At 42.0% G+C, this 20,477-nt stretch overlaps 1 protein-coding gene across 1 annotated transcript; it reads right to left on the bottom strand.

Moving 5' to 3' along the window:
* Nucleotides 1–8,431: 8,431 nt before the first annotated feature.
* Nucleotides 8,432–20,477, bottom strand: Gimap7 (GTPase, IMAP family member 7). Its single transcript, XM_013359266.4, has 2 exons — nucleotides 20,359–20,477; nucleotides 8,432–10,410 (listed from the first exon to the last, which is right to left on the bottom strand). The coding sequence occupies exon 2, from the start codon at nucleotides 10,368–10,370 to the stop codon at nucleotides 9,492–9,494; it is 879 nt and encodes a 292-aa protein (XP_013214720.2). The 5' UTR covers nucleotides 10,371–10,410; nucleotides 20,359–20,477; the 3' UTR covers nucleotides 8,432–9,491.

Here is a 20,477-nt window from a genome sequence, read left to right on the forward strand (position 1 = left end):
CCATATGCAGCAAAATGAAGTTAAACCCCTGTCTCTCACCATACACAAAACTGAACTCAAAGTGGGTCAAGGATCTAGGAATTAAACCAGAGACCCTGCACCTAATCCATCCAACTTCTTTATCAAGACTCCTATAGCCTTGATAGAATCTAGAATCAATAAATGGGATGGAATCAAACTAAAAAGCTTCTACACAGCAAAAGAAACAATCACTGAGGTGAATAGAGAGCCTACAGAATGGGGGAAATTTCTACCACACACACATCGGATAGAGCACTAATCTTTAGGATATATAAAGAACTCAAAAACCTTAACATCAAAAAAAAACCAAATAATCCAATCAATAAATAAACCAAGGAACTGAACAGACCTTTCTCAGAAGATGATATACAATCAATCAATAAATATATAAAATTTTTCAACATCTCTAGCAGTTAGAGAAATGCAAATCAATACTCTTCTAACATATCAACTCACTTCAGTCAGAGTGGCAGCTATTAAGAATACAAACAAAGGTTGGCAAGGATACGAAGAAATTGGCACACTCATACATTGCTGGTGGGACTGCAAATTGGTACAACCAATATGAAAAGTGATATGGAGATCCCTTGGAAAACTTGGAAAGGAACCACCATATGAACCAGCTATCCCTCTCCCCAGTTTATACCCAAATGACTTAAAAACAGCATACTATAGTGATGCAGCCCTATCAATGTTTATAGAAGCACAATTCACAGTAGCTAAATTGTGGAACCAACCTAGATGCCCTTCAGTAGATGAATGGATAAAGAAACTGTGGCATATATACACAATGAAATATTGCTCAGCATTAGAAGAGAACAAAATCATGGCGTTTGCAGATAAATGGATGGCATTGGAGATATTATGTTAAGTGAAGTAAGCCAATCTTAAAAGCCAAATGTTTTCTCTGATATGTGGATGCTGACCATAATGAGGATGGGGGTAGCATGGGAAGAATGGAGGAACTCTAGATAGGGCAAGGGGAGGGAGGAAAAGGGAGGGGGTATGGGGGTAGGAAAGACGGTGGAATGAGATGGACACCGTTACCCTAAGTACATGTATGAAGACATGAATGGTGTGAAAATACTTTGTGTACAACCAGAGAAATGGAAAGTTGTGTTCTATATGTGTATTATGAATTGAAAAACATTCTGCTGTCATGTATAACAAAACAGAATAAATAAATAAATTTTAAAAATAAATCATCATTACACATTAAAGAACCCTTACAACTTAATAAGAAAGGCAAATAATTTCATTGTAAAATAAGAAAACTGAATAAGTGTTTCTGACATTCAGTAAACTACAGGATGGCGCAATGGATAAGTTTTAACAGATGTATGTCAGAGTGAAATGGCAGCATGGTCAAGATGACACACATGCCTGTCCGTCCCCATAGCTTCCTTATGCCCTCTGTGACCCATCTCTACTCACCCCAGCAGCCTCCGACAGCCATGCACTGACGTCCCTAATGACCGTTCCTTGCTGTGGACATGGGAAGGGCTTAGGCCCGCTGCAAACCTGAGACCTCAGATCTGTCTCGGAGGAGGAGACGATTTTCATCACCATCGTCAACACATTCCACAACAGGGCTTTTGTTGGTTCCAAATTCAGAGAATGGAAGCCAATTTAGAAGGAATTTTGGGTTGTCAAGACACTACTTTAGCAGGAACAAAGAAAATCACATTTGGGGCTAAGCAAGGTGTGGGATCTCTCAAGTCCTGGGACTGGGTGAAAAGCTCACTCTCCCTGTGCTGGCGGGCAGGACCAGCCCTAGAGGAATTATCTGGGATGTGAGGTTTAGCATCTCAAGTCCCCACCGCGCCCTTCTCCCCGGCCAGTGCGTCTTCCCCACTGGACACCCCATCCTGCCTCATCCACTCTGCGTTCCTCCCCAGGCCACTACTGTGTGTTTGCCAGAGAGGCTCTTGGTTGTGTTGGAAGCGTGAAATTTGCCAACCTGACACAGGCAGAAACAGGTGGAGGATGATACAGCGAGAGACAGAATTGAAGGCCTGTGCACAGCAAGGTGCTCAGCAGGGTCCCTTGGCCTGCATCCACCAGATGCCAGAAGCAGCACCCCAGCTGTGCCAACAAAATGTGCCTCTAGAGTTTGTTCAATGTCCTCTGGTGGCCAAAATTGCCCCCACTGGAGAACCACTGCCTTCGATATTTCATATGAAATGTGGATTCCATACACAATGGGGCTTCACTCAGCCGTAGAGAGAGTGAGATCACGGCATTTCAGGAGTGGAGAACATCATGCCAGTGAAGTAAGCCAGGCTCAGAAGGTCAAGGATGGAATGTTTTCTCCCACATGTGCAAGCTAGAGCAAAGTAAGGGGATCAAGGGGAAATAGAAGGGAGAGCAGGGGAGCAGTGGAAGGGATTGGGGAGGAGGGAAGACGGCAGGAAGAGAGAGCAATGGTGGGATGAAGTTGACCAACATACACCTATGGTGGGATTCACTGGTGTGTGTGTGTGTGTGTGTGTGTGTGTGTGTGTGTGTGTGTATCAGATATATATGTATGATATAAAAATCTGCAAGTAAATAGAGAAGACCAGTAGGGTACAGCAAAGGGGGAGGAGGATGGAGGGAGGGAAAAGGAAAGTACGTGAACTGAAGGGAAGCAAATTATATTCCATAGATTCCATTTCTATTTCATAGAATTATGTCAAAATGAACCCCATATTGTGAATAATGATCATGCACTACTAAAATAATTTTTTTAAAACAACACAGACCTATGTGTTGATGAGACCATTTTTCTAAAAAGCATTTGCACCCATAATCAGCGAATCTTTTCCCATAAGAACTCCTGGTTGTTATTCATGGACTATATACACAGCATTTTGGCAAATGACCACTTCCTCTAGAAGTCAGTCCTGCCATCTTGGGAGGCTCAATATTCCCAGTTTTTCTGGTACTCCTCTGGTGGAGTTGTCTTCAGGGTTATCAGCACAATGGAAGACAAGTCTCTAGAACAATAGTTGCAGTTTATTTTTAACCATAAGCACACTTTCAAGTTTGGTGATATGCTACCGACCAGATAGAAGTTCTGTCTAAAAAGGAAGTGCATTCTCAAGAAGTTACACTGTGGTCTCTAGGAATGGGGAAGGTCCACGGTCCTTCACTGCAGATCCCTTCACTGCCTGTCCCCTCTTCTCCGCCTATGAGGACATGGAGGACTCCTCAGCATGGGGTATTAGCTCATCAGGGCACATCCCTGACTGGCCTTAAGAAAACAGGATTCAAGTTTCATAAGGGACACTTTTCCCACATCAGATATTGCAGCCCACCACGTAAGCAGAGCACTGCTCTGAAACCTGCCCCTCACAGGGACTCCTGCTAACCCCACTCACTTGAAACTTCTCAATTATAGGAAGGATGACCCTTAAGATTGGCACGTTCTCAGGTCCTCCCTGGAATAATCTCCAAAGGGAAAAAAACTGAATGGAATTGATATATAACAGTGCAATTAAGTAAGAGGGCTCTGCAGTCAAGGGGAGACGAAATTTATTATTTTCCTCTCGTCTCTTCAAACTTGCCCCCTAGAGCTAGCTGTTCCCTGCCTCGTGAAGGAAATCTTGGACAGATTCTTCTCAGAAAAAAAAATATCCAGTCACCACTAGTCACCTTTGCATCATCAAAACATCCAGGGGTCCAACGCTGACCTTCACTTCAGGGCAAACCTTCCCCAGTTGTGCCTGCTCAGGTTCAAGGGCCGCAGTGTGTCCAGGTCTCCTTAACCCTCTCCCAACGCTGGATGCTTCTCCTGATCCAGCCACTAGAGTCAATGTGAGGGGTGCAGTCTGGCCCTGTTGGGGACAGAGGCACATTTAGTGGCTTTTCTTGGGGGGCATTGTTGTTCCAAGTTCCAGCACCCCGGGACAGCAAGGTGGCAGTCCATGATATTCCTCCATCCTAAGCTTGAAGACACATGGTGTCCCTGCAACCATCCTGGGTTTTTCAGGACACTCACAGAAGCCCACCCAGTTTCAAAGGAGGAGACACAGACACCATAACTCAATGAAAATAGGGAGAGGGTCAAATGTTAAGAAGATTGTCACAGGTGAGACTTTCAAGATGACTAAATAGAGAGGTCGCTTTCCTGGCTGCTGCATGAAACCAAGAGAGCACACAGGCAGCTTCTAACAAGGTGAGTGAACACAAAAATGGGCTGGGGGCTTTAGTGGAATCTCAAAGTGGACACTCAGAGCAGATCAGGACTCAGGTGGTTGGATATAATAAAATAAGGAAGAAATAAGGGAATTAAAGAAAACTTCATTTTTTAGGTGTGAGGCATGTCTGTGTCTAGAGTTTAGAGATCAAAGACACTTCCGGACTAAACTGAAAGGCCACTGCAGGATCTCCTTGTGCGGGGAAGGAGCTCCATCTCTTCAGGCAGTTTAAGAAAGACAAAGGGAGGAACCGTTTTGCGGCTGTGGCCCAGGGCTGGCAGTGGAGGGAGCTGATTCCTGGCAAACCAGAGTTGGCCCAAAATACAGGCCTGGCAAACCCACACCGCATGACCTAGAGTGTGCCCAAAAGACCAGGAGAACATCAAACACCGAGAGACGTTGACAGAGGGAAAAGCTGGCTGTGGAAACCACCTGGCTCTCCCCCTCCCCCTCTAATCTGGCTGCTTGGAGGACTGGCTGGGAGAGATGTGTCTGGCTGAGCCTGACCCCAGGGGTCTGTGAAAAAGCACCAGAGAGCACATGCTGAACCCTTTTATTGAGGAGAAGCCATTCAAATGAGGCAAGGGGTCAGGTTTCAAGGGGCTGAGTCTAGCTTCATGATGTCCACTGTCAGCAGGTTGACTGACATCTAGGAAGGCCACACCCAAAGGCAGAGCAAGAGAAGGGGACACACAAAGGGCATTTCCATGGAACATTCTATCCCAAACAGGGCAAAGGGGTAATATCACAAAGGAACAGGTGAGTGTAGCTCGACCCCAGGGGTATGCCTGCTCAGAAGACCGGCCTTGCTATCTGAGCAGGGGTGGGGGGTACCGAGTCATGAGTCACCAGACTACAGTGATCTTTCAGATCCCCGTGGTGCATCAGGACTGGAAGGCCTGGTGACTCAGTGTGGCTCCCTGCAGCTGGGCGTTCAAAAGGGGAGGGGTTGGAGATTGAATCCCAGACCAGGGAATGTAAGGTTCGCAGGGTTCCCTAGTGGACAAAGTATCGGCTCCTCACCATGAGTGGAACCCAGGGGAGACCTCTGGGGTACTGTCTTCCAGCAGTGACTGGCAATTTCTGGGCCTGGAGGGGTGCTGATCTAAATCCCCAGGTGAACTGGCATCCAGCAAAGAGCCTGGAGCCCACTGAAGCCTAAACCCTGTCTCAGGATTTCCATCTTGGGAATTGCCTCTCTCCCTCCAGCAATCCAGAGAGTGGAGCATGAATCTCCAGATGACCCTACCTAAACTGCTGAGAAGCTGTTTTAACTTTTAACTCCAATGGAAATGATTCTTTAACTTTTTATCCAGATATTCATTCTCTCTCGTTCTCCCTCTCTCTTTCCCTCTCTCTTTTTCTTTTCTGTGTTTAATCATGACCTTAATGTTTTGAGTACATTTATGCATACTCATACATACTCATTTAGCCCGAGGCCAGCACAGGCTTCATAAATGAAGGTTCTGCCATGTGAGAAATCCTCAGGGAGTTTGAATTAAAGAGACAGGCTCTACTGACCTTTAAACCAGCCCCAGGTTTAGACAGGCTCTAATGACCTTTCAACCTAGCTCCAGCCTCCCGCTACCTATTATGGTATGAGGTTTACTGAAGAGGAGAGAGAGAGAGAGAGAGAGAGAGAGAGAGAGAGAGAGAGAGAGAGGGAGGGAAAGAGAACACGCAGGGAATGGACTTTTATTGAAGAACAAAAAATAATTCTGGGGAAAAAAACCCTCCAATGGGGATTAAGGGGGCAGTGTCCCAAGGACAGGTGCAACAATTGGGTCTTGGGCAGTGGCCAGACACGCCTACACATGGACCTGAGAAGGGTGGGGAAAGCTCTGGACACAAAGATGTGTCTAAGCGCCTCTCACCCAGCCAGGGAGGTAACTCAAATCACTTACAAGGATGGCCTCCCACATACTCATATTTATTTTTTTCCCCAATTTGTAGCATTTTTGAAGCCAGTTATTTTTCATGGATCAGTTTTTTGATGACTAGGATGTTTGATTAACATATTTCAGTTTTGTTTTATACTCTTTGATTTTTACACTTTAAAAATTTTACTTTATGGGGCTGGGGATGTGGCTCAAGCAGTAGTGCGCTTGCCTGGCATGCCTGCGACCTGGGTTCAATCCTCAGCACCACATACCAACAAAGATGTTGTGTCCACCGAAAACTAAAAAATAAATAAATAAATAAATAATAAAAAATACTCTCTCTTTAAAAAAAATTACTCTCTCTCTATTTTTTTCTCTCACTGGTTTCCCTCAATTCTCTTTCTCTCTTCTCTTCTGCTAATTATTAATCACTTTTGTTCTCTCTTTCACTCTCCCATTAATTTTTTACTTCTAACATCTCTCTTCTCCCATTATCCTCACATCCTATATCACTTCCGTTCTCTTTTTGTTCACTCTTCAAAATTGTAAACTCTTCTCAAAGCTTCTGTTTTTATTGTAGGCAATAACCCATCATATCATTTCTGTTTATTGTGACAATTAACATTGTAGACATCATAGCAGGAATATTTAATTTTATGCTTTACATCGTTTGAACTGGCTTTTGTCATTATTTGTCTTCCCCTAAATGATGAGGCACTGAAAACCTTCATAGATGCTATAAGTCCACAGGGTAGGGCTGCCTGTGCCTTCCAAACCTAGATGCTACAAAACAGGAGACATGAATGCCCAGAGAGGCCTCATATTGAAGGCTGTGCTCCTCATGAGCCACAGCTGTGCTCTGGGCTGCCCCATGTGCAGCCCCATTACGCTACAGCATGGTGTGTGCTGCCCCAGCAGAAAGTACTGACAAAAATCTCTGTAGGGGTGAGGCTTTCCAAAGCTGGGCAGTGGCAAATCTTCAGAGGCAGGGCTGCTGATATTAAGGGTCCAAAAGACAGGACCCTGGGGGGAAGGTGGCTCAGTCGTGAGCACTTGTCTGGCCTGCGTGAGGCCCTGGGTTCCATCCCGGTACTGCAAAAAAACCAAAAAACAATCAAACAATCCTCCATGTCAGTGGGCTTGAGGGGCAAGGTATCAAATCAGAGGAAATAATTCTTGGGATTTAAGATTTTGAACTTGCTTGAGAATGATTACACTTTTCCTTTTTTCCAGAATGGGAATGTCTATCCCATGCCTGCCCACGGTTATATTTTGGATGTGCGTGACATATATGATTTCACAAGTTCCCAACTGGAAAGCAGTTTACCTCAGAATTAATTGTAACTTCTCACACCCAGATCTGATTTACATAAGAATTACCTAACACTTTGCGTTTAGTTTTTAAAATTGATGCTGAAACAAGCTAAAACTTTGGGGTGAGGCTATTGGAATGGAATCGATGTTGTGTTATGAAAGGACATGTATTTGGGAAGCCAGGACCTGCACTATGGTTGAATGTTTACATCCCCCTCCAAATTCATATGTTGAAATTCTCCCTCCCAAGGAGGAGGTTGGTTCTCAGGGAGGTGATCAGGTCCTGGAGGCAGAGCACTAATGAATGAGATTGGTTCCCTTAAAAAAGAGTTACGAGGGGGCTGGGGATGTGGCTCAAGCGGCTCAAGCAGTAGCATGCTCTCCTGGCATGCGAGGGGCGCTGGGTTCTATCCTCAGCACCACATAAAATAAAATAAAGATTTACGAGGGACTCTGTGTTCCTTCTTCCGAGTGAGGCTAGTGAGGTGGATGTCTAGGAGGAAGCAGGACCTCACCAGATCTGAATGTTCCAGTGCCTGGATCTCACACTTCCCACCCTTGACGTTTGTGAGAAATAACTCTGTTGTTTATAAGCTGCATCATTCATGGAATGTTGTCAAAGCAGCCCAAATGGACTGAGACAACAGTCAGAAGAAACGTACTAGGCATCGAAGACACATCTGCACTCCCAAGTTCATTGCAGCATTTAGACCAGACAAGTGCATGCATTCAAATGAATGGAAAGGGTGATGTGGCATGCATATGTGTCTGTGCACACTCCCATACAATATTATTTAGAATTTTAAAAGGATATTTTTTTAAAAGATAGAGAGAGGAGGTAGAGAAAGAGAGAAGTTTTAATATTTATTTATTTTAGTTTTCGGCAGACCCAACATCTTTGTTTGTATGTGATGCTGAGGATCGAACCCGCACACATGCCAGGTGAGTGCGCTACCGCTTGAGCCACATCCTCAGCCCTAAAAGGATATTTTTTTTTTAACTCAGTGTTCCTAAAGGAAGAGAACCAACAGGAGGTATGATCATAAAAAACGGATTTATTAGATAGGCTTATACAACTAGAAGCTGGATAGTTCACAATGGCCATCTGCAGGCTGGCAAGCTAGAGGAACCAGTAGCTGCGCAATCTAAAGCCTCACAACAAAGGTGTCAACAATGCTACCCCAGTCCAAGACCGAAGGCTTCTGGAGAATCAGTGGCAGAGTCCACTTTGGAAGAGTGAAGGAGCAAGACTCTGATATCCTCAGATGATCGCAGCAGCAATCGAGAACCTAGAAGAACATAAGAAGAACAGAGCTTGCATCTGCTGCTGCTTCCATATTCTTCCAACCTTTATTCCACCCAAGTCTCCAGCCTATTGGATGATGCTGCCCATCTGAAGGAGGGTCTCCTCTTTAGTTTGGTATGCCACATGCCAATCATTCCTAGACACACCCTCATTTGACACACACAGAAGCCTCTTAATCTTCCACATCTATTAATCCAATCAAGTTGACAATTCAAATCAACTGTTGCAGATATCCTGTCATTTGCAGCAATATGGATAAACTAGAGGACATTATGCCAAGTGAATTGAGTTAAACACAAACACTGCATGGTCTCACATATACATGGCATCTGAAAAGTCAAAATCATAGAGGCCAAGAGTACAATGTTAGGTTCCAGGGACTAGAGATTTGTGGAAATGGGGAGATGATCATCAAAGAGCACACATGTTCAATTATGCAGGAGGAATCAGTTCAGGAGATCTAAAGTACAACACAGTTACTATAGTTATGATGCAATCTTGGTGTTTTTTTTTAATTTGCTAAGAAAATAGACTTTAGATTGTTTTCACTAAAAAGAAGACCTACATGAGGTGACAGGTGTATTACTTGCCTTGAATCAATAATTTCACAAGGTATACATATGTCAAAACATCACACTGTACACAGTAAATATATGCAATTTTTATTTGTCAACTATATCTCCATAAATCAGGAGATGGGAAATATTTTCGTAGTCAACTTTGGAAACATACAGTAATTCACTACAGTAACAAATGGTACTAAATTAAAAGGAAAGAATGAAAATTACATTACTTCCAAAACGTATGCCATACTCTTGAAATTGTCTTCCAAATCACATCTAACACATCTTTGAATATATTCTTCTCAGCTTCTGCCCTTATATTTCTAATTTTTTCTTCATATCTCCTCTTTGTTAATTTTATTTGTTCCTCCTTTTCTTCCTCTAGCTTAGTAGCACATTCCTGTTCTATTAGTCGGATTTCATTATCTCGTTCTTCAGCATAAATTTTCTTCAGAATCTCTCCACGCTTTTGCAGCTTTTCCTCTATGTTCTCATATACGCGGTCAGAAAAGTAAGCCCTTCCATTGTTCTCCACCATCTTATCTATCAGCTCCACCAGCATCCGCACTTGAACTTCCTTCTGCACCTTGTCTGCTTTGTTGCTAATGGCAAAACAGCGGTTCCCGCACTCCTTGATGATGCTTTTTAGGTTCGCATCCGCATTTTTCAGGAATCTATCGAGGCTACCATCCTCCAACTCTTCCTTGCGAGTGAACAAGACTATCATGTTCTTTGTGACTTCCGTCCCAAAGACTGTCTTGATCAATGCAACGGTGTTCTGCTCTTCCACTGTGTAGCGGCCCAGCTGCATGACCATGATGATGGCGTGAGGTCCTGGGCAGGAGTAAAGGACACATCGACTGATCTCTTCACACGTGGTCTTCAGACTCTCCTTGGTGTCAAAGAGCCCTGGAGTATCCACAACAAGAAGCTGTCCTCCCTTCCATGCTCGGGTTGCTCTTTGACAGGTCTTGGTCACAGCTTGGGCAGAAATCTTAGATTCAAACTTCTCTTCCCCAAGGATGGTGTTTGCCGAGGCACTTTTCCCACTTCCAGTTTTCCCGACCAGAACAATTCTCAGAGTGTCATTTTGGTGGTCAGCCATCTTCCTGGAGAGAGGCCCTGGAGCTTGGGCACACACCGAGCTGAAAGAGTGAAAGGAGAGGAAAACGCCAGTTTAGCTCTATGGGGACGATTCCCAAGTAACACGATTCCCTCCCAGGAACACATTGACTCTTCAGTCAGAGACCCCACGGAATGATATTGATGAAATGCCTGATAAAGAATTTGAAAGAGCTGGGTTCGCTTGCGCACCTCAGTAATCCCAGCTGCTCGGGAGACTGAGACCAGAGAATTGCGAGTTCAAAGCCAGCCTCAGCAATGGCGGGGTGCTAAGCAACTCAGTGAGATCCAGTCTCTAAATAAAATACAAAACAGGGCTGGGGATGTGGCTCAGTGGTCCAGCACTCCTGAGTTCAATCCCTGGTACCAAAAAAAAAAAAAAAGAATATGAAAAGAATGGTTATGATGAAATTCAATGAGATATAGGAGAATACCTACAGTCAGTTCAGTAAATTTAAGGAATTTAGCAAAGAGATGGGAATCTTGAAAAAGAACCAAGCAGAAATATTGGAAATGAAGAGCTCAGCAAGTTGCAAAATACAACTGAAAGCCTCAGCAACACACTACGTCAATCAGGAGAATTTATGTAATCCCAACTACTCAGGAGTCCGAGGCAGGAGGATCACAAGTTCAAGACCAGCTCTGGCGATTAAATGAGACAGGTCTCAAAAGAAATCATAAATAAAAAATGTCTAAACTTGAAATCAGGTATTTTGAAATAGCCCAACCAGACAAAAAAGAAAGAAAAATCATAAATAATGAATACATCCTCCAAGCCTTGGGACACCATTAAGCAAATCGTCACATGTTGAGAGTTCCTAAATGGGAAGAAAAGGAGAAAGGCATAGAAAATCTATTCAATGAAATAATAGTTGTAACGTTCCCTCATCTTGTGAAAGATATGGACATCCATGTACCAAAGACCCATAGGACTCCAAATAGACATGACCAGAAAAGATTCTCAATATGGCACACAGTCATAGTCAGCCCGTCAAAAGTACAAGACAAAGAAAGAATTCTAAAAGCTGCAAGAGGAAACAGCAAGTTCACCTTACAGGCTCAGAGGGAAATAAAATGACATATTCCAACTTCTGAAAGAAAATCACTGTCAACCAAAAGCACTATACCCAGAAAATCTAGGTTTGGGAAATGAAGGAGCAACAAAGATGTTTCAAGACAAGCAAAACTGAAGGAAATCAACACCACAAGACCAGTTTAATAAAAGAAGCTGAAGGGAATCCTGTGTCTAGAAGCAAAAGAAAAGGAACTAACAGCATTAGTTAGTTCCTACAGAAGTATTAAAACCACTGAAAGAGCAGATGACAGAAGGGGAAGAGAAAAGAACCAGAAGTTATCAATAAAACAGACCACCAAGCCACCTAGTTGAGTAAGGGGCAAGAACAGAACAAAGTGTATTCAAAACCATTAAGCCCTTACCTGTCAGTAATGACCTTGAGTGTAAACAGAGTAAACTCCTCAAGTAAAAGACACTAGCTTCATAAAGGGGTACAGAATCAACAACCAGATATATGCTGCCTGTAAGAAACCCTTTCCACCAGTAAAGACACACAGACTAAACGGGATAGATAGAAAAATATATTCCCATGCAAACAAGAACCAAAAACGAATAGTAGAAGCTAATTTTATATCAGGCAAAATAAAGAAGACAACGATAAAGAGGCAACAGAGGTGATTCACCATGATCAAGTGGAATTTATCCCAGGATTCAAGAATTACTCAACATACAGAAATCAATAAATGTTTTACAGCACATCAATAAATAAAAAACAATATGTAAGGAACTAAAATAACAAAGGAACAATCTGATTCTAAATGGGCAAATGATCTGACTAGACTTATATAAAAAAAGAAATACAAATGACGAACAAATAGATGAAAAAATGCTCAATATCCTTATTCACCAGGGAAATGCAAACAAAAACCACAATGCAAAATTATTATTTCCCTCCAGTTACAGTGACTACTATCAATTAGACAAAAAGAACAAGTGTTGGTAAGGATGTGGAGAAAAAGGAACTCTCACAGGCTGTTGGTGGAAATGTAAATTAATACAGCCATTGTGGAGAAGAGTAGGAGGGTCCTCATAAAACTAGAATAGTCCACCATATGATCCAGATGTTGTATTTCTGGGTATGTATCTAAATAACATAAAATCAATATACAAAAGAAATTCCAGCACTATCATGTTTCTTGCACCACAGGTCACAATAGCCAAGATTAAAAACCCAATGTAGCCAGGTGTGGTGGTGCACACCTGTAATCCCAGCAGCTCGGGAGACTGAGGCAAGAGGATCACAAGTTCAAAGTCAGCCTCAGCAATTTAGTGAGGCCCTAAGCAACTTAGCAAGACCCTGTCTAAAAATAAAACAATAAAAAAGGGCTGGGAATGTGGCTCAGTGTTTAAGCAATGCTGGGTTCAACCACTAGTATGAGGAGAGAAAGGAAGGAAGGAAGGAAGGAAGGAAGGAAGGAAGGAAGGAAGGAAGGAAGGAAGGAAAGAAGGAACAAACGAACGAAGAGGGGTGGGGGAGGGAGAGGGAGGAAGGGAGGGAGAAAGAAAGAAAAAAAGGGAGAAAGACAATAAGGAAAACACCGAGGTCCCTATGAATGGATAAATGAATGAAGAGAATGTGGTATAGATGTACAATGAAATATTACTCAGTCATAAAAAGGGGGAAACCTGACATTTGCATGAAAATGGATAGACCTGGAGGACGTTGTTAAGTGAAATAAGTCAGACCCAGAAAGATAAGTGCTGCATGTCCTCTCTCATAGGTGAGAAATTAACAGTCAGCCTGAATGTGGACTAGTGATCCCTAAGGCTGGGGAGGTTGGGGGCACAGAGCATAAAGAGAGGATACAGAGTGGGGCCACCGAGGTGGACAGGAGGAATGAGTTCTAGTATTCTGCAGCACAGTGGGATGACTGTCGCTCCCCAAACCTCTTATACATTTTAAGAGGAAATAGAAGAGAGGAGTTCCAAGGCTCCAAGAAATGACAAGGAAGCCAGGCACAATGGTGCTCAAGCCTGTGATCCAAGCTCCCAGGCAGGCTGGACAACTTAGGGAGCCCAGTCTGGACAACTTAGGGAGCCCCTGAATTTAAAAACAAAACACTAAAAACTGGTAGGAGGTGGCTGGGGATGAAGCTCAGTGGTAGAAAGCTTACCTAACATGAGGAAGGCCCTGGGCTCTATCTCCACTACCAGGAAAAATAAATAATAAAATAAAACAAAAAGGAGTTGGTGGTGTAGCTCAGTGGCAGAGCAAAAGGAAATGATAAGGATTTGATAAGTACACATTGTATACATGTGTTGCAATATCATGCTGAACCCCAAAATGTATACCATTATTTCATGTTAATCAAAAATACAAAGAAAGAAAAAATTTAATTCCTTCCACGAGGCTAGTATACTATTGATTCTAAGAGCTGGTAAAGATTTTACCAATAAAGAAGGCTACAGTTGTATCTCATTTAATACTGATGTAAAAATCCTAAATGAGTTATTAGATGCCAAAAAATAATATACCATGGTTGTGATTCAATGCAAAAATACTAGAATGGTTACTTATAAGACAATTGGCTGTTATAATACATCCCATAAATAGATTCAGAAGAAAATTACCTAGATGCAGAAAAGATATTTGACCAAATTTCACATTGATTCATGTTTAAAGCATTTTACCTAATAGTAAATTTGCAATTAATAGGCACTTCTTTTAATATGACTTAACATACATACAAATTTCAAAAATTTTATTATCATTTTTTTCTTCTGGAGGTTAAAAAATTCATTATAAAGTTCATTTGGATGAAGAAAAGTGAGTTATCCTGAACATCAGAAAAGAAAAGTATGTCTATCTGACAGAAAATGATTCCAGTCTCTGTAATTCCAGCAGGAGGACGCTCGGGCAAGAAGAGTCACAGAGAAAATTGTCCGTCTGGTTTTCTTTTATATTGGTCTAACCATACTAAGCTACATGTATATTCCATAAGGCAGCATCTCTTTTCAAGATAAACAATTTTATAAGCAACACTGGGGTACCTATATAATCTTGCAGAAAATGATTAAATTGCATTCATTTTCTCACACCACAGGACTTCCAAATAGGTTAGAAATGTAAAAATGTTAACTTGTTTTTCCCAAAGTGCCTTTTGAGAGATTCAAGATGGCAGAGTAGAGAAAGCCGCATTCCTAGTTGCTCAGTGACTGGGTATTCAAGCAGCAGAGTGCAGCTTCTCAGTGAGGTGGGTGAAGGAGGGGTTTCACTAAAATTTAATCCTGGACAGTCAGAATGTCTTGGAGACTCAGAAATTCAGGTGCGTTGAACAAAGAAGAAGGTTCACTGGAGCCAGGCTGGTTGTGGCAGTGGCAGGGCAGCTGTGGTGGCACTGGGTCACCAGGGAGGGGAGGGAGAACAGAGAGAGAAACACAGGGATCAGAGTCGGCATGGGAACCCCAGATCAGAAAAGCAGCAGGCACTTAGCTGAACCAGAGGCTGCACCTCAAGCTGGTGTCTGAACACTGCAGAGTTGCTCAGCTGCTGTGGAGAGCTGAGGCTGGGCCATCCTGAGGCGGCCATGCTGCAGCTGCTGCTGTGGGAACCCTGGAGATCAGAGCAAACAGCCCCACAGTGCCCCACAGTGCCCCACAGTGCCCCACAGTGCTCCACCAGGGCCCCAGCAGTGCCCCCCGTCCCCGTGGGGCCCAGGGTGTACCTAGCAGAATGAGAGTGAAGCAGGGAGACAGAAGAGTTCATCCAACAACAGCAGAATACACTTTCTTCTCACCTCTTCATCTCTCTGGGAACCTTCTCCAAGATATTTTAGACCTCAAGGCAACGCTTAACAAATACAAAATAACTGTTATAATTCCTTGTATCTTATCAGATCAACAAAATTAGAAATTAACACCAAAAACCCTATGGGAAACTATATGAATTCATGAAGATTGAACAATACACTTTGGGGTTTTGTTTGTTTGCTTGTTTTGCTTTTCATACTGGAGATTGATTGAACCCGGGGGCATGGCACCACTGAGCAACATCCCCACCCCTTTTTAGTTTTTATTTTGAGACAGTATCTCATTAAGTTTCTTAGAGCCTCACTAATTTGCTGAGGCTGGTCTCAAATTTGCAGTCCCCCTGTCTCAACCTCCCAAATCACTGGGATTACAGGTGTGCACCAAAACATCTAGTTAGAATAATGCACTTTTGAGTGATGAATGGATAATAGAACAAACTGGGAAAATCCAAAAATTCTTACACTCAAATGAGAATAGCGACACAACATACTAGAACCTCTTGGTCATTCTAAAGGCAATTCTTTTTTTAAAAAATGTTTATTTTTTAGATATAGGTGGACACAATATTTTTATTTTTATTTTATTTTTATGTGGTGCTGAGAATCGAACCCAGTGCCTCGTACATGCTAAGCAAGAGCTCTACCTCTGAAGTTCTAAAAGGAAATTTATAGCTATGAACACCTACATAAGAAAAATCAGAAACATCCCAAATAAACAGCCTAATGATACATCTCAAGGTCCTCAAAAAAGAGAATGAAACTACTTCACAACCAGTAAAACAAAAAAAAAGGAAATAATTAAAATCATAGCCAAAATCTATGAAATTGAGTAAAAAATTACAAAGAATCAATGAAACAAAGAATTGGTTCTTTGAAAAGATAAACAAGATTGATAAAAACCTTAGCTAAAAGAGCAGAAGGAAAAAGAGAGGTGACCCAAACTATTAAAATGAAAGATGTAAAAAAGGAAATCACCACAGACATCACAGAAATCCAGTGGATCATTAGGGACTAAATTGAAAAAACTCCAAGAAATTAGAAAATCTAGAAGAAATGGATACATTTTAGTGCACATTCAATTTGCCAAGATTTAATTAAGAGGACATAAAAATGGAATAACTAGTAATGAGAAGCAGTAATAAAAAGTCTTCCAACAAAGAAAAACTCCAGACCAGATAGGTTCTCAGCTGAAGTCTACCAGACCATTAAAGAACTAATGTCAACACTCCTCAAATTATTGTGTGGAATAGAAAGGAATGGAACACACCTGAATTCATTGTATGAAGCCACATTGACACTCATACCCAAACCAGTCAAGAACACATCAAGGGAAGAATACTACAGACCAAAACTTAGACTCTGATGACCTTGAATGCAAAAATACTTAATAAAATATTAGCAAAAAAATTCAACAACATCTAAGAAGGTTTTGCATTCTGATCAAGTTGGTTGTATCCCAGAGACACAAGAATGTTTTAACATATGCAAGTCAGTCAATGCAATTCATCAACTAAATAGAATTAAGAACAAAAAACTCAGTCACCTCAAATGCAGAGAAAACCTTTGACCAAATCCATCAATCATTCATGATAAAAGCACTGAAGAAACTGGGATAGAGGTGACCTACCTCAACATCATAAGACAAAACCCAAAGTGGGAGAAAACTGAAAGTATTTCCTTTAAAATCCAGGGCAAGATAAGCATGTCTCCTCTTACCACCCCTATTTAATATAGTGCTAGAAATCAAGTCAGAACAATTAGGCAAAAGAAGGAAAGAAAAGGAATAAAAATGGGAAAGGAAGAAGTCAAATTATCACTGTTTGCAAATAATATGATCCTTTAATGGGAAGATCCAAAAAATTCCCCAGAAGATGACTGGAGCTAATAAACAAATGAGCAATGTAGCCGGTTACAAAAGCAACAATACAAATATCAATAAGCTCTCCTATTTGCCAACTATGAATCTGCTGAGAAAGAAATAAGGAAAACAATCCCATTCACAGTAGCCTTAGGGAAAATATAAAACTAGGAATAAATCTAACCAAGGAGGTGAGAGAACTCTACAATGAAAACTATAGAATACTGAAGAAATTTAAGAAGACCCAAGAAGATGGAAAGACCTCCCACGTCCATTAATAGGCAAAATTAATGTTTTTAAATGTCTTCATTAAATGTTTTTAATGTTTTTATTACCAAAAGCAGTTTACACATTCAATGCAGTCCTCACCAAAGTATCAATGACATTCTTTACAGAACTAGAAAAAAGAGTCCTGAACCTCATTTGAAAAAATAAAAGACCCAGAATAGCCAAAGTAATTCTTGTTTGTTTGGTGCTGGGGATTGAACCCAGGGCCTTGGGCACCGGAGGCAAGCACTCTACCAACTGAGCTATCTCCCTAGCCCAAGCCAAGCTAATTCTAAGCCAAAAAAGCAATCTGGAGAAATCACAAGACCTGCCTTCAAATCATACTACAGCATTACAATACAAAAACTACATGGCACTGGCATAAAAACAGACGCCTGGATCAATGGCCAAGAACTGATAGAGACGAACGTAATACAGATAGGGTCATCTGATCTTTGACAAAGGTGCCAAAAGCATACACTGGAGAAAAGACATCCCTTTTAACAAATGGTGCTGGGAAAACCCATGATCCCTGTGCAGAAGAATGAAACTAGAGCCTTATCTCTCCCCCTGCAAAAGGGGGATCAACTCAAAATGCATCAAATGCCCAGGAATTAGACCAGAACCCATGCAACTCCAAGAAGAAAACACAGATCAACACTCCAAAATGTAGGCACAGGCAATGACTCTCATGGGACCCCTGAAGCTCAGGAGAGAATGCTAAGAGTTAGTAAATGGAAAGGAATCAAATTAAAATCTTCTGCACAGCAAACAAACAAAAAATAGTTAAGAATGTGAAGAGAGACGCTACAGAATGGGAGAAAATCTTTGCTAGCTACTCTTCTGACAGAGGATTAATAGCTAGAATATATACAGAGCTCAAAAAACTTTACCCCCAAAAGTCAAGCAACTCAATTAATAAATGGGCAAATGAACTAAACAGACACTTCTCAAAAGAAGAAACATAAATGGTCAGCAAATACATAAGAAAGTGTTCAACATCAACAGCAATTACGGAAATGCAAATCAAAACCACCCTGAGATTTCATTTCACTCCACTCAGAATGGCAGTCATCAGAATACAAACAATAATAATTGCTCAAAGGGATGTGAAGAAAAAGGAAGACTCTAACACTGCTGGAGACCGTAAATTATCACAAACACTATGGAATTAGGATGGAGGCTCCTCAAAACACTAGGTATGGAACCACCACATGGCCCAGCTAGGCCACTTCTGGGTATTTACCCTGAAGCATTAAACTCCTCTCACCACAGTGATATCATGCATATCCATGTTTATGGCAGCACGATTCACAATAGCTGAATTACGGAAGCAGCCCAGGTGTCCATCAATGCATGAATGGGTAAGGAAACTGTGGTCCATAGGCACGATGGAATTTTATTCAGCCATAAAGAAAAGTGAAATTAAGTTATTTACAGGAAAATGGATGGAACTAGAGAGCATTATGTTAAGTAAGCCAAGCTCAGAAGGTCAATGGTTGTATGTTTTCTCTCATATGTGAAAGCTAGAGGGGAAAAAAGGAAAGAAGGAGTTGGAGGAGAGGGATGCAGGGGACCTCATGAAAAAACAAAAGACCCAACAACTTAATGAGATCGTTTCTCAAATTAAAAAAAAAAAATGTTACAGGCTAGCGCAGAGTGGCTCAGAGGTAGAAAATGAAAAGGAAATCAGTTGAAGAAAGGGACCAAGGAGTAGGTGGGAGGGAGTGGGGGAGTGCTGGGAAAGGATGTTGGCGGAATTACATTGTTACATTGTGTACATATTCTCACATGTAAGAGCATATTATCATGTGTAAGAACTATACTGCACCAATTGAAAAAATGTGGAGAAGAAAGTTAACTCAGATTCTTTGCAACCTGGGGATGATGAAAATGTTTGTAATGTAAGACTTAAAATTGTATAAGGAAACACTGATAAATTGTTTACATAAAAATAAAAAAAAATAATAATGTACGGCCAAAAAAAAGCAGACAAATTAAAATACAAATGTAAAACTACAAAAAAAATCTTCCTAAATTATATCAAAGAGATTTAATTTTACTAATACACAAAGAATATCTAAACGCAGAGAAAGAAAACATCAACAACTTGATTTTAAAAAATGGACAAGAAACTGCCAGTGAGGTGGCATACAATTGTAATCCCAGCTACTGGAGAGGCTGAGGCAGGAGTATCACAAATTGGAGGCCAGCCTCAGCAACTTAATGAGATCCTTTCTCAAAATTAAACAAAAGAAAAAATGTTAAAGGCTAGGGCAGAGTGGCTCAGAGGTAGGGTACTTGCCTAGATTGTATGAAGCTGTGGGTTCACTCCTTAGTATAAAAGAAAGAAAAAAGCAAACAAGAAAGGAAGGAAGGAGAGAGGAAATAAAAATAAAAATTGAGCAAGTGATATCAGTAAATTTTAAAAGATTCCAAATGCATAGAAAATGCATAAACAGAGCAAAGCGACTCTCCTGGGTCCTGCTATTTCTTCAGAACAGCTAATTCTCCGTCCACAGCAGCCCTCCCCCACCCACAGGTCACACTGCTAGGACACAGCTTCCATCTGTTGAGTGCTGGGAAAGAGTCTGAGTGACTCACGGAGGGTCACCAAACTTGCTGGGATCCTGGTTCTTTTTCAGTAAAAAGAAGGATTTCAATAGACAGTGTCTAAATGGACTTCCAGTCCCCAAATTCTACCTTGAGCACAGGGAACCTCCTGGGGAGAAAAACCAGGCAGGCTGTGTGGAGCGCACCCTGCTGCCCGGAGCCTGCCCCGCCCAGCAAAAGTTGGCCCTGTGAATGTCTGGATGAAGGACACCACGCCAATAAATCTCCTTGCCTCCCCCGACCCCTGCCGGCCACCACCACCGGGAAGCACACTCCTGGGGTGCTGCTGGCGCTCAGTAGGGGGGAGCCCGACCTTGCCCCTCTGCAGACCAGAGCCCACCCTGTGCAGACGCCCCTGACTGCCCCTCTCAGCTCCTTGGCTCCGGGTCCCCTTCACAGGCAGCCTCACCTTAGAGTGTGTTGACAAGTTCTCAGGTTTTCTCCAAGACAGTTGCTTGAGTGGATGCCTCTGCTTCACCGGTGACAGAAATGCTTGCTCCCCCAAACCTCGGGGTCAGGAAACCCAAT

This window comes from Ictidomys tridecemlineatus, chromosome 2 (assembly GCF_052094955.1).
Source record: "Ictidomys tridecemlineatus isolate mIctTri1 chromosome 2, mIctTri1.hap1, whole genome shotgun sequence".
NCBI lineage: Eukaryota > Metazoa > Chordata > Mammalia > Rodentia > Sciuridae > Ictidomys > Ictidomys tridecemlineatus.

Bases quoted from the DNA above. Each gene is read 5' to 3' on its own strand.
- Gimap7 (XM_013359266.4), bottom strand. From the start codon at position 10,370: ATGGCTGACCACCAAAATGACACTCTGAGAATTGTTCTGGTCGGGAAA.